The sequence below is a fragment of the Oryzias latipes genome, chromosome 16 (genome assembly GCF_053564925.1).
Source record: "Oryzias latipes strain Hd-rR chromosome 16, Olatipes_Hd-rR_3.1".
In the NCBI taxonomy this organism is placed as follows: domain Eukaryota; kingdom Metazoa; phylum Chordata; class Actinopteri; order Beloniformes; family Adrianichthyidae; genus Oryzias; species Oryzias latipes.
In genome coordinates this window covers 18,422,979-18,435,965 of record NC_136252.1, presented here as the reverse complement: position 1 = coordinate 18,435,965, position 12,987 = coordinate 18,422,979, and the positions used below count along the sequence as shown (strand labels likewise).

Sequence of the window (12,987 nt, the reverse complement as noted above, 5' to 3'; positions counted from 1 at the left end):
GACACAGGAATTGCCTTAGGCCTGCCAGAGAACTCAGGCTGCAGTTCACAAAGGCTTGGAATAGCTGTTGATCTAAAGAAACAAATATGAATAGTTCTGGTACTGAATTAAAACTATTGAAAAAGTTGAACTCCTGATTGTTATCGTGGTGATTTTCTATCTGACATTTTCCCAAGTTTTAAAACGGGAAAAAAAAAGTGTTCAGCCTTACTGTAGGCAACCTAATTGTAATCTCTTCCACGAAATGCCTTATCTTTAAATCAGGAAAGATCTTTATCAATAGAAATGAATATTTAACAGCTCTCTATATGCTGATTAGTGGTCAAGAGGTCGAGTGCTTTACTGGAGAACTGTGGGTACTCACAATCACGTTTTAAGCATATCATTTATTTAGCTACTTAGGGAAAAACAATGTCCATGTTTACAACCATGGTTTACAACCCTGTTTACAGGCAGAACCCATCCATTTTGTCAACAGTCTCTTATTGTTGGAATCTTTTCTTACTCAGTACATCAAGCCAGACTGCATTGGAGATGATCCCTTCACTAGTGTCAGATTGTCCTGCTTGGCATTCGTAGAAAGTGTCATCTTCCAGTTGAGCATTTTCAATTCTAAGATGATATTGCCCTGAAACAGAGAAAAAAAAATAAAAGGCATTTTGTGGCATCAACTACCATTAGAAAACTTTAAAAAAGTAAGTGTTAGTTAAGTTTTTATTGTCAGCAAAGATCGTAGATGTTATGGTAGACACATAATCAACAGTTACTTTCAAAAAGTTAAACCGATTTTATGGAAATTGTAAAACAAAATGTTATTAATTACTGTTTTTTTATTTTGTACTTTTTTTTTTTCTTACTGAGTATTACTTTTGAACGGCACAAGGCATTTAGGATTGGGATTCCACACCTTGTAGGATCCATCCATCCATTATCCATCCATCTTTTAAACCCACTTAATTTTCCTTTGGGACCATGAGTCGCTGAAGACCACCCCAGCCACTTTTTGGGCGAAGGCGGAGTACACCTTGGACTGTCCACCACACTGTTGCAGGGCCACACAATCACATAGTGACATTCACACCTTTGGAACAATTTGTTATTGTTCACCTTTCAGGACATCCCCTCAGTGGGCCGCCACAGCGAATCAGCTTTCATTGGTTTGTACCGGTGGTTTGGCAGAGATTTGTACGTCAGATGCCCTTTCTGACACAACCCTGTATTTTATTCAAGCTGTGGACTGGCACAGGGAAACCCAGATTTAGACCCTCTTGTGACCACATAATGAGACAGTATTTTGAAGTGTCTTGCCTAAGGACCTAAATTTGATGAAGCTAACCTGGGAAACTAACCCTGGTTTGCCATGTGCCATTCCTACATGCAGCCAACTGAGCTATCCAGCTGCCTTCCCCAGGGACAATTAAGAATCATCAATTCATTTATAAAGCATATTTTTGGACTGTGGGAAGAAGCCAGACTTTCTGGAGAAAACTCACGCATGCACGAGAAAAACTCTGAACAGAAAGGACTCAACTGAGAGACGTGCTGTGAGGTGAGAGTACTAACCACTACATGACCGTGCAACCCCCCTTTGTAGAAGCACTTAGTCAAAAAAGGACTGGATGGCGATAAAAGCTGTAGTATTTCAGCTTATTTTGAATAAAAATATGTATCTAAGGTGTAGAATTAAAGGCAACATGAAGTTGCAAAGGGAAATTGTAAATATCTGAGGTCTCTCACCACTCCATGTACTCTATGGCTTTTTCAGTGTGTTATTACATATTATTACATTTTAGTCCTTGAACTTTTTGTCATTATTTTTTAGCACCAATAAAACAATGTTCCAAGTTATGTAGAAAACATTTTTTCTCTGTAAGAATTTTTAACTGCGGGTATTTCTATTGATGTGCAAAAAGTTAGGATGCATTTTATTTCAGCAGGAGCTTTCAATGAGGCAAAATAAACAGAAATAAACAACAACAAAAAAACAAATCCCAGATTTATAACACCTACTTAATAAAGCGGTCTATTAATTGATGCCAGACAGAGCCCCTCACTTTGCATCTCTCCTCTAATAGTCTGGCATGCCAACAGGGCTTGATTTGTTTGATGCACTGCCATAACCTATGGGGATTAGATGATGCTCACTGCTGGCTTTCCAGCTCCTGATTGCTCACAGACTACCAACATGTGGAAAATAGCATCTTGTTCTGACGAGTGATCAGGCCTAAAAATGAATGTGTGAACTGGAGAGATGATTAAAACCAAGCAATAGCGAATTTCACATCTAAGTTAGCATTAACTACAGAAAGGGAAGGAGAGAGTTATTTACCAGATAATTAGATTCTGAAATTGTTCCTGGATATCAGAGATTTGCTAAGAAAGTTATGCTGGATTCTTTTAAAACTTCATAGACCACAACAGACAACTTTGTTGGTTGACTGAAAATGATCATTCTAACAGTCTGAAGCAAAGATAATGAATTTCTTCCATTTGTACACTATCTTTCTAACAGAAGATTGGTAGAGTACACAATCTTGGGATTTGTTTAGTCTAATCAGAATATTTCACAGATGCTTTATAAAAAAAAATTCAGACTTTTACACTGATTAATGATGTCCGGCTATTCATTTTCTACCAGATTAATGATTAATGCTAGAAGTATACAGTGATAGATATGGGTATAGATAAATTTTTTTGTGTGTTAGTTTTTTAACAACATATTTTTCTACTTTACAAAAGTTTTTAAAATCTTCCTTCTCGTAGTTTAATACTACTGTTTTGAGGCTACATCTTAAACATCTTTGCATCAACATTTATTTGAAACAAAGCTAAAATTTACATAAATTGTAAGCCTATCCTAGTTCTCTTTAGTCTTAAAGACCAGCAAATTCCACACCACCACAACTGAGGATCTCACTTTGTTTTAGATGTTCTTGCTATTTCAAGCTGCAACCCACTGTTTTTGAATGCACACACACACAGACTTGGGCTGTGAACTGTTCTGCAGCTTCAGATGAACACTGCAATCAAATGTACATAAATACACAATAAGCCGCTGCACAATGTCAGCAATGTATAGGAAAAAGTAACAGCATTTTTATGTTATGAGACGGCTTTGTCGTTTAGGGGTTTCCAGTAAAAGAAAACAAAAATAGCCCTGAGATAACCGTGGAAGGATGATATTTATAGCCATTTATAGTGTTTATGTCCATTTTTGGTTAAATAAACTCAAGAAGCAAAGAACATCAGTTATCTACAGGCTCCGCCTCTATCATCATATCAGCACAGCATTTTAGAGCGTCTTTCTCTAAAATGCTGCTCAAAGGCTACCACCTGTATTTAAAACTGCACTGGGTAGCATGTTGTAATGCCTGATTTATCAATTCACTGAGGCTAAACACTAACTAATCAATCTAAATCTTGAACAAGTTTACTTTTTTCTATTCATTAACAGTTACATTTTGTCTGCCAGACTGTGTCCAGGCTTGGTTATCCAGTTAAATTATGGCTGGTGAGCCTGTGATTGAAAATAAATTATAGAAGACATAGATCATGCCTACAAGCCTTAAACAAGCCTATTTTCTATGGGCTTCTGCTTTTGTCTTGCTAAAAGTTGGGAAAAGACAAGTGGAATTCCACGAGTTTTTACCCACATATGTCTATATTTACGCCATGTCTTCAGGGTGGGGAAAAACTAGGGGAAAAACCTAGTGTGCCACATTTTCAATAAGTGTATGTTGAAATCAATGGCGGCCTCTCCTATTCCTTGTGAATGTGTGATTTCAGGCTTTTTTAAGCATCAATAAACAGCGCTGATGATGCCAATCAGCGAAGGCTGCTGGCCTATCAAGTGCAGTCAAGTGTCATCCTAAATGATTTTGCTCTTTCAGAGCAATGTTAAGTGATTGCATACATCAGTCTGAAGACTGCAGTTTCTTTTTCTGGAAAGTGTACCTGTGATGGGTATTTATTCATGTAGGAACGTCTGAGTATTTGGCAGTGTGTTTGTTTTTACATTCTTTTTTTTTTGGAATTCCAAATATAAAAAGCATCACGATATTTTGTTATGTTTTCTCCTACATCTTCCTGTTCATAATTCCAACATCCATCATCAGACATTGTTTTATTAAAATAAGTAATTTTTGGGTTTGAACATTAAAACTCTGGATTATATGTCCGTTTTTGCACTCTGTTTTCATTAATAACAATCTTGTTTGATAATTGGTGAACATATGAGTATGTGCCTCCCTCGGAGTGCACGTTTCATCGGTGGTCCATCACACTTTGCAACAGTGAAGTGCGTCTTGTCTGGTTGCGGGCTGATCAGGAACAGATGCTCTTCCCTACTCAGGGTTGCCTTCTAATTGGCTATTACTTTTTATAGACTCGGGTGCACATTCTGCAACACATTTTATTCTCTGCCACATTTCGGTGATTAGCTGACACTTCTATTGCTTTAATTTTTATTTTTTCCTTCCCTTAATGTGAGTGACAGGATAAGTAGGGATGTATTAGATGCTGTTGTGTTTATAGCAGTGTTGCTTTCTTTGCTGAATGCACTTTAGGGTAACCTTTTCGAATATGACATGTTCTGACACACACCTTAGCTTAACATTTTCCACTGTTGAACATTTGTGTCAGATTTTATGTTTTTCAAACAAAGCAACAAAGCCCAGTGCGATCAAAAAGAAACTGAGGTGATTAATTCTGTTGTCATTCTGTGATTCTTTGATTGGACGTGGTTGTTTATTTCAAACAGGCCCATCAATCCCTGGCAAGCAGTGGACCATATTTTATAATTATTGCTGTTTACCTCTTTTTCCAATCATGCTGTAGCGCGGAAAGCCTGGAAGGCTTCTCTGCGGTCCCAAGAGGAGGCCATCTTTCACCCACTGCACGGTCCCAGAGGCCCGCAGCACCTCACACTTCAACACAGCTGTGGCTCCCATCCTCACAGTGAGGTTTCTGGGCTCGATCCTAAATGCCTGCTGGGCTTGTGCACCTGGAGACATAGAGAGCAAAAGGAAGGAAGACGTTGGCTTCTGATAGGTGTTAATGTTAAAAGTTGAAAAAAAAAGGCTTTGTGTTTGTAAAGTGCTATGAAGGAGATGAGTGAAGTCGACAGAGCATGACATAAACATACACCTCAGGAAAGCTGTCTGGTGCTCTTTTGTCTGAGAAGGCACCCTTTTGTGTGTGGTCGCATTATTCATCTTGGCATATGCTTTATTGATAGGAAACTGCAGTGAAAAGGTCCCTAAAATGCATCAATAAAGCAATTACTCCAAATTAAATCTCCCCCTTGGCCACACAGATAGCAGAAAGGGAGGAGTTAGGAAAAAAAAAAGCATGAGGTATCAGGGACCTTGTTCACCTGTGGTTTTTCCTCAATGTCGATGTCCCTCTAGCTAATTCCTCCAGAGAAGAGTAATGATTATCACTCTAATCCCCATTGTTTGTCATAGGTGGTGTTGGCCATCCTTCAGGCAGACTGTGAGGGGACATTCTGTGGTTCAGTGAGTTTGAATCAAGTTGGTAACCTTAAAGCAACCCACTGGCCCTTAAATCTGGGAATCGGATTATATGACTACTACACACAGGAGCGTATGAATAAATTAATTTCTAGAAGCTTAGTGCGAAAGCTTACTCCAATTAGCGCCTAATATCAAAGCAGAAATCTCGTTTAAACAATGCCCTGCAGAGAAGGCAGCTGTGTTGCTTAAATCTTGACCTTGGTTGAACCAAGTTATTTGTGAAGTGCATGCTTTGTTGCATCTGACAACATGAGTGAGAGGCAAAGTGTTCCGATCAAGGCTGAACCAGTCACCTCACGTCAGATTTGAAGGGCAAGATTGGCCATTGCAGAGGATGCATACAAACAACCAATCATGCATGAATATTTGCATACAGTTTACGTAAAAGAATATTCAAACCCGACAAACAGGCACTGTTTTTCTGAGATAAAGAAATCCACTACAGCGATAACACTTTACACTGAAGTGGAAATGTATACGCTGAATTTATTATCAGTAAATCATACACTTGGTCAATGTATCATATTTGAAGGCTTTGTACTTTCAGCTGTAACTTTCTTGATTTTATTTGAAGTAACTTTTCCTTTACCTTGTAAAGGCCACTATCCATCAAAGAATTGACAGGAATTTTTGGGGAGTTAAGAAGTTTTTTAAACCCCTTTTGATGAAATCAACAGAATAATTGCAATACTATTTTTAAGTGACACATAGACAGAATCAATTATAATTTGTTGGGTGGTTTGGTAAATTATTGCTCACAACAATGTTAGTTTAAGATGCAAAAAATATTGACATGTGTGTTCAGGAAAAAAGCACCTTTGTTACCCACTGTCTATTTTTGAACTATAGATAAAAAATCTCACATTTGATCCACATTTAACATTTAACTGATCCACTATATTAGAAATAATAGATCATCAACAAATCGAGCATTCTTTCAATACAGAAACTATTCATTAAAAAAAAAGAATAACAATGGTGAAGCCATACATTTTGAAAGTTAGCCAAACATTTCCTGCCAAAAGTGTTTTTGAGATTTTGCGGAGGCAGCCATTTTGAAATGAGCATGAAAAGCCCTTCTACTGCCCCTAGTGGAAGGAAAGCCCACTACAGAGCAGAAAACATAGATCAAGTTCCATTCATTGGGTTTTTAGGGAAAGTTCAGATCATATAATCAGATAGGATTCTTGGAAATGCATGTGTCAAATATGATATGAATGGTTAGATGGAGATGACTTATTTTTACTTTTGTCACTCCCAAAAGTCCTTTTTGCAGTTTGCTTTCCCTTCCTCCCTGCTCAATTTAGTTGACAAACACAACACGGCTCATATTTGCCACTAAAAGCCTCCATCCCATTTTTTCATTTTATGATTTTTTTTAATAGTCTCAAAGTTCATAGATGGACTCACATAGTTTTAATTTCGCAGTACATGTCTACAACATCCTTCGATGCATGTTCCAGCTCTGTCTCATTCAGATAAAATAAAAAAAGAAGACTTATTTTTCCTTTCATACACCACTACTTAACTTTTTACAATTTAGTTTCTCCCTTTTCTTGCTTACCTGTGTGGTAAATGCTTTTCTTCTTTTATGTTGTTTCCGTTTGTACTCCACTCATGTGCATTCTGTAGTTTGACCTAAATTCAATTCCCCGCCTAATAAAGTGTTTTGTATCTTTGGGTATATATATACCTTAAATTCCATATTATCATTGCTTTTATCATCTCCTAGTCCATTAGGCTGTTCTTTGAATTCATATTTGTCTATTAGCTTTTAGTTGATTCTCCAATTAACCAGTGTCTGTTGTACAAGTGTATTGATCTGATTGTTTGTAGTTATGTATTTATGTTTTTGCCTGCTTGGTTCCATTATGTTGCTGTAAAACACTCTGTGATGAAAATCTACAAAAACACTTAAGAAAAAAGTTCTACTTGCTGACGCATTTTGCTTTTGACAAAATTAATATTGGCAATAACAATTCTCCTTTAACCCTTCGACCCAGGCTTTTGTTGCAGTCTCCTACTGGGCATTATGGTTTTCATTTAAAAAATGTAGAATTTGCTAACATAGAGCAAATCTTGTCAATTCTTTATATTCACATACAGCAAATTGTAATTTTTTTGCTAATTGGCAAATGGTAACTAAAGAATGGTGGTGTTGCTGCATCTCTCTTCTGTAAACAGGGAAAAAAAGGATCCCCACAGTCATTGGCGGACGTTCTTCAATGCCGTCAAGGCTAACAGGATTGTTTTTATCAAGCAGAATTGTTTGTTCTTACTTTTGTTAAAAAGCCTGATAAAGTGTTTAAAAAGGCTAAAAATGTTACAATACCTCTTCACCTCATATTTTGTGTGGTACTAAAATATAAAACAAAAGACACATTTTTAAAGAAACAGAAATGACCCAGAATTACCTAACGGTAATTATTAAATGATTTATTTTACTCTAAAAGCAAAAGTGTAAATCCTACTATAATTGGCATTTTTAAGAATTTCAAAAACATGTAAAGACTCATAGATTAATCAACTGCTGTCCTTGTTCACAATACAGGCCATAAACACTATCATTTAAAATTGTGAAAAAGTTGTATGAATGAGGAAAGAGCTTTACAATTTTGCTCTTGGTGTATGAATGTGGTTCACTTTATGAAATATGACAGCTGAAGGAAAGTTGGATCTGCAAAGAAAAATAACATACAGAATATTTTTCCATATGTAAAGATGTGTTAATTTTCAAGGTCTAATTCTCACATTGATCTTTACTTAGTCTGAAAATCTAAGTTGTTAATTGGAAACCTAATAGATAAAAATAATTGTGTTAGATACATTTGAAACTTTTCATCAGCTTATTTTACACTTCCAGTCATGTTAATGTCTTAAGGTTATGACAAATGAGGCTTCCAAACTTTGCGGTCTATTTCTATTGCTGAACACAGAGACCAGTGTCCAACTAAACAAAAAGTTGGCTCTGTTTGTGTTGATTTCTAACTGGTTACTAATTTGCTCAAATGATGGAAGGTGGGGTGTTGAAAGGTTACACAGTAGGTGAGTTTACATGTAAGTATTTCAAAGATTACTGAAATGGGAACGAACGTGAGGCTTACCAATCTAAACAAAATTATGTTGGACCTAGACTGTGACAATTATTGTTATATTAAAAAGTTTAAAAGTTTCTAAACCACTCAGATAAATGGTCTAAACAAAGATGGGTCTTGAAAAGGGCATAGTTACCGTGATGAAAGCTCGGTGGTGACATTTGACTATCTTACCCCAAATGAGACACAGAAAGGGTAGAGTGGAAGGAGACACAATCCATGCTGACAAGAATTCCATTTCACCACTGACACCTGACCTTCAAAACCTCGGGGAAGTCCTGAAAACAGCAAAAACACAAAAACACTAGGTATTAAACAAACCCAAATTTAAAAACTGGTCAACGGTCAGAAAAGGATATTTGCATTGGGTTCTACAGTATTTTCCAGTTTAAAAACATCTTTCCAAAAAGATTTTGTATGCCGCTTGTTAACCTTGTGCTCTGTTCTTCAAACTCACCGAGCAAACTCTGTTTTTCTCTTTTGTGTAATGGAAGCAGAGTCAGGGAAGCACCAGCAGTGCATCAGTAGTAAATCCACCTTTACAATTAAGCGGCATACTTTGGAACAGCTTTAAAGTTAACCTCTCAAAGCTAAATCAAAACACAAAGGAATAAAACACTTTTAGGTTTAAGGTTAACCAAACCAAAATGTGATAGAGGCATAATGCTAAAAATGTTATTTCTGCTTGGATGCAAGGTTTTAAAAGTTCAACATTATTCAGAGAATAAATGTTTTTATCTGTTTTGTCTAAAGTGAAGCATATTAGTAATGTTAGCATTTTAGACTTAAAGCACGTTGTTCAGCAGTGTGAGTCTGCTTTGGTGTTTGTCCTCTCGGGCTAGGTACGTTCTTTCATATGGTAATAATCTGCCTTAAATGTTATTGAGTGTAATTTTTATCCACTGAATGTTTACATGGAAAGACAAAAGCTTGTGGACAGATTTCAGAAGAGGCACACACCCTGCAGGAGGGAGCAGTGGTGGTGTGTGTGCACATGGTTTGTGGACAAGCTAGTCTGAGACTATAAAATAATTCTGGAGTCAATTTTTTCCAGGAAACCATCTCTATAGTCTGTAAATCCTTGAAAATGTCAAGATATTCGCTTAGCTTGAGTGTTTAGAACGATGGCAAATGGCTAAACTGATTGATTGACTTATGTAAGAACATAATGTCAATCGTTGTCTCTTCAGATTTGGATATCTTACTCATCTTGGTAAATATAAAGCTTATATGATGATAAAAAGCTTTTTATCTGTTTATTGTCTGTTTATTCTTTTATAGAACCTTATGCTGCATTTACACCAAGCACGTGAAGCACACACAAAAAACCCCACTAAAAGCAAGTTCTTGAACCAAAGCACTTGGTGTTCTCACTGGCCTGTCGCTACCCAATACTAGCATATGTGCGTCACCTAAAAGAAAAAAATCAAAACACAAAGAAAAGCAGTTTCACTTAAATAACAAAATTTAGAATCCAAAAAAATTACATCAAGACAAAAGAATTAGACATTCACAAATCACAGATGTAGAGAGGGGATATTAGTTTATTCGCTTTTTCAGAGGTTTGGTGCAAAATATCAAAGCAGTGCTAATCTCTTAAATTTTGCCTCAGGCTTTTTTCTTTCACAGCTCTATTCCGATATGTGAAAGATTTGGTATCATATATGGTTATAGACCACAAATATTATTTTCTCCTCCACGATCAATTTTCAAATGTTTGGCACTTCTGTAAATTGAAAGGGAAACCATTTCCATTTTCTGAGTCCCTGTTTGGTCTAAGTTCAACCCTAACTTTCAGCGCGCGTTCAATGGCCGCATGTTTTGTACGTAGAGCCCAAAAATGGTCCTAAAAATTTGTGTAGCATTGCCTGAATGCGTGAGTTGTGTATGCAGATGACCAAAACGTGCATGTGCGCGCATTTATGAAGACTTTTTTTTAAAGTGATTGCTAGAACACAAACAAAGAGAAGATGATCTGTTTTATGGCGTTCAAACTTGTGGGACTTTCTTGACCTGGATGAGCGCTTTAAGTCAGGGCATGATTTATCTGCTACAGGAGTGGAACAAAATAAAGGTGATTTACCTAATTGAAAACTAAATATTTTCTCATTTGAAGAGACAAAATGAATTGGAGGTAACTGCTTTTTGCCACATCTTTCCCCCCACCAAGTCGATTAGTTGCACTCCAACAGGCGTTGATAAGAAAGAACTCACACTCAATTATTTTGTGCTCTCAAAACATTTTGTGTGTTTCAGAGCCCCCAGTGAAGTCTTTGAACACACAAGGCCAATTATTTCCCTCTTCAATGAATAAAATTCTTCTGTGAGGTTAAAAACGCCCATCTTCTCTTTATCTCTGCCTCATGAGGGTAAACACACAGACGATCGTTTTATCCCCAAATGCAGGCAGTTTTCATCATAGGCACGGCAATAAGCAGTTATTCATCATTTGATAACAAGGAATGATTTTCTTATTTTTCTGGCGAAAAAAAATGGCCGAAAAAGTCATCTGTGCCTCTGTGATTTATTCTCAAACAAGGAGTACTCAGTGTAAGGAAGAGACATGTTGGTCCAGCCCAGAAAGGTTGCTGTTGGCCTCATGAGTCACCGTTTTCATTGGGACTCTTAATGAAAGCAGACTCAGCCTGCCTGACCTCCCCACATTCCCATTACCTATTTAAACAACCTCCCTTAATTGCTTTAAAAAATTAAGCTCGTCCTCTGAATGCTCATTAAATGGTACGTTTCCGCCTTACTTTATGAAGAAACATGTATGACTGAGCAACAATCAAGGAATAATTGTAATATGTGATTCCACATAAGAAATTAAACAAAACGTCTACGCTTTAATTTGCTTTTAGACGTGAAATAAAAGATCTCACCACATCAGCCCTCGTTGCCACGGGTCTTTTGACCTTGTTCTTTCAGCTGTTTACAAATGCAAATTACAAAGTTTGATTTGAAATTGGATTTGCTTTCAGCACAGAGATGAAAAAGGGGGTTGCTACTCCCCTTGCAAGGACGTTTGAAGTAGCCGAGCACATTCACTGTGACAGGTACATTTTTTTATTTTATTTTTTTAATGACATCTTTTATAACATCATCAACCAATTCAATGCACTCAATCCAACTGCAATTTATCACGAATCCCTTCAGAAAGCAGTCAGTGTAAAAAAAAAGACGTTTCACCCTGTAAGCAGCCATCCAATTCACATGTGGCCCAACGTCTTACTGCCAGGCTAAACTCCAACCAATTTCACCAGTTGCCTGTGGGTCCAATCACTGCTTCTTGTAATCGCTACGATTAGATTATCAACTCAATCTAATGATTCTGCATAAATATATATCTATTTTTCCCTCAGCCTAAGTATTAGCTGTATAGATGTCCGCAGCAAAATAAATCAGAGGCAGGTAATATGTCAAGCAGCTACAGGCTCTCCCGGAGGGCTTTTCGGGATCACCAATCAGCCTTTTATTTTATTGTTTGTATTTTCCTTCATTTCTTTTTTTGACTGTAGAAAAAAGTAAAAGCTTGCAGAGAAAACTGGCACACAAAAAGCAGAAACAAGCAATCTCAATATGGAAAAAGACCTTTCAACCTATTCCTTAAAGTCTATCTCATCTAATCCAGGACAAGTTCAAGACATTTACCAAATAAAATACTGCTTCTCCATTTCTTTTATATCAGTCTGTTCACATTCTTTGGATTACAATGACTTGCATGCAAAAAAAAATCAACCCTCCCCAGGAAAAAAGTTAAGAAAGAGAAACCTTTTTTAAACCATCTCAAGCACATCTGCCTGCAGAGTGCCAAGAGCTCCAGAATGAGGCAGGCATGCAGATGCACACAAAGGGTGTTCCTCTGTACAACAACAAAAAAAAGCCAAGAATATTTCAAAAGGTGTGTGAATTTGCATGAGAGAAAGAGAGAAACTGGCTTACCTGTTGAGTGACACTGTGGCTCAGGAGCAACTTTTTGTCTTCCTGATCCACAGATGGCTCTCTGAACATAAACTGAGGAAGAGAGAGTTTACAGAATGCCAATGGGACTCTCCCTTCTTTTACTCCTTTGCCTTAAAGGGAGGCAGTCTGAAAAAGAACTGCAAAACAGCCTGAAGGATGAGGAAAGGTGTGTGAAGTTTAAAAACATATCAAATGCGTTGGTGCTGGTCTTTTTGAGAGGGGTCTCTGTATGAAAATGATATCAAAATCAACATGTGTGGTATGGCTGCTAATAAAAAAAAACAAGAATGTCTCAGGTCAAGCATTTCCACCTGACATCTCGTGCTTTAGGAAAGCCAAAAGTCAGTCTGCAAATGTTTGATAAACCTCTACTGAGACGCTTCGCAGAAGAACAC

The 12,987-nt window shown here is 37.1% G+C and overlaps 1 protein-coding gene across 1 annotated transcript in view; it reads right to left on the bottom strand.

The window, feature by feature from the left end:
• nphs1 (NPHS1 adhesion molecule, nephrin) overlaps window positions 1-12,676 on the bottom strand; it is a 40,346-nt gene extending 27,670 nt beyond the window's left edge. Inside the window, exons 1-4 of the mRNA XM_023964548.2 lie at window positions 12,572-12,676; window positions 8,804-8,907; window positions 4,814-5,002; window positions 506-628 (exon numbers count right to left, since the gene is read on the bottom strand). Of these exons, the coding sequence (XP_023820316.1) occupies window positions 506-628; window positions 4,814-5,002; window positions 8,804-8,867 (376 nt within the window). The 5' untranslated portion in view covers window positions 8,868-8,907; window positions 12,572-12,676. The remainder of the gene's footprint in view (window positions 1-505; window positions 629-4,813; window positions 5,003-8,803; window positions 8,908-12,571) is intronic.
• Window positions 12,677-12,987: the final 311 nt, after the last annotated feature.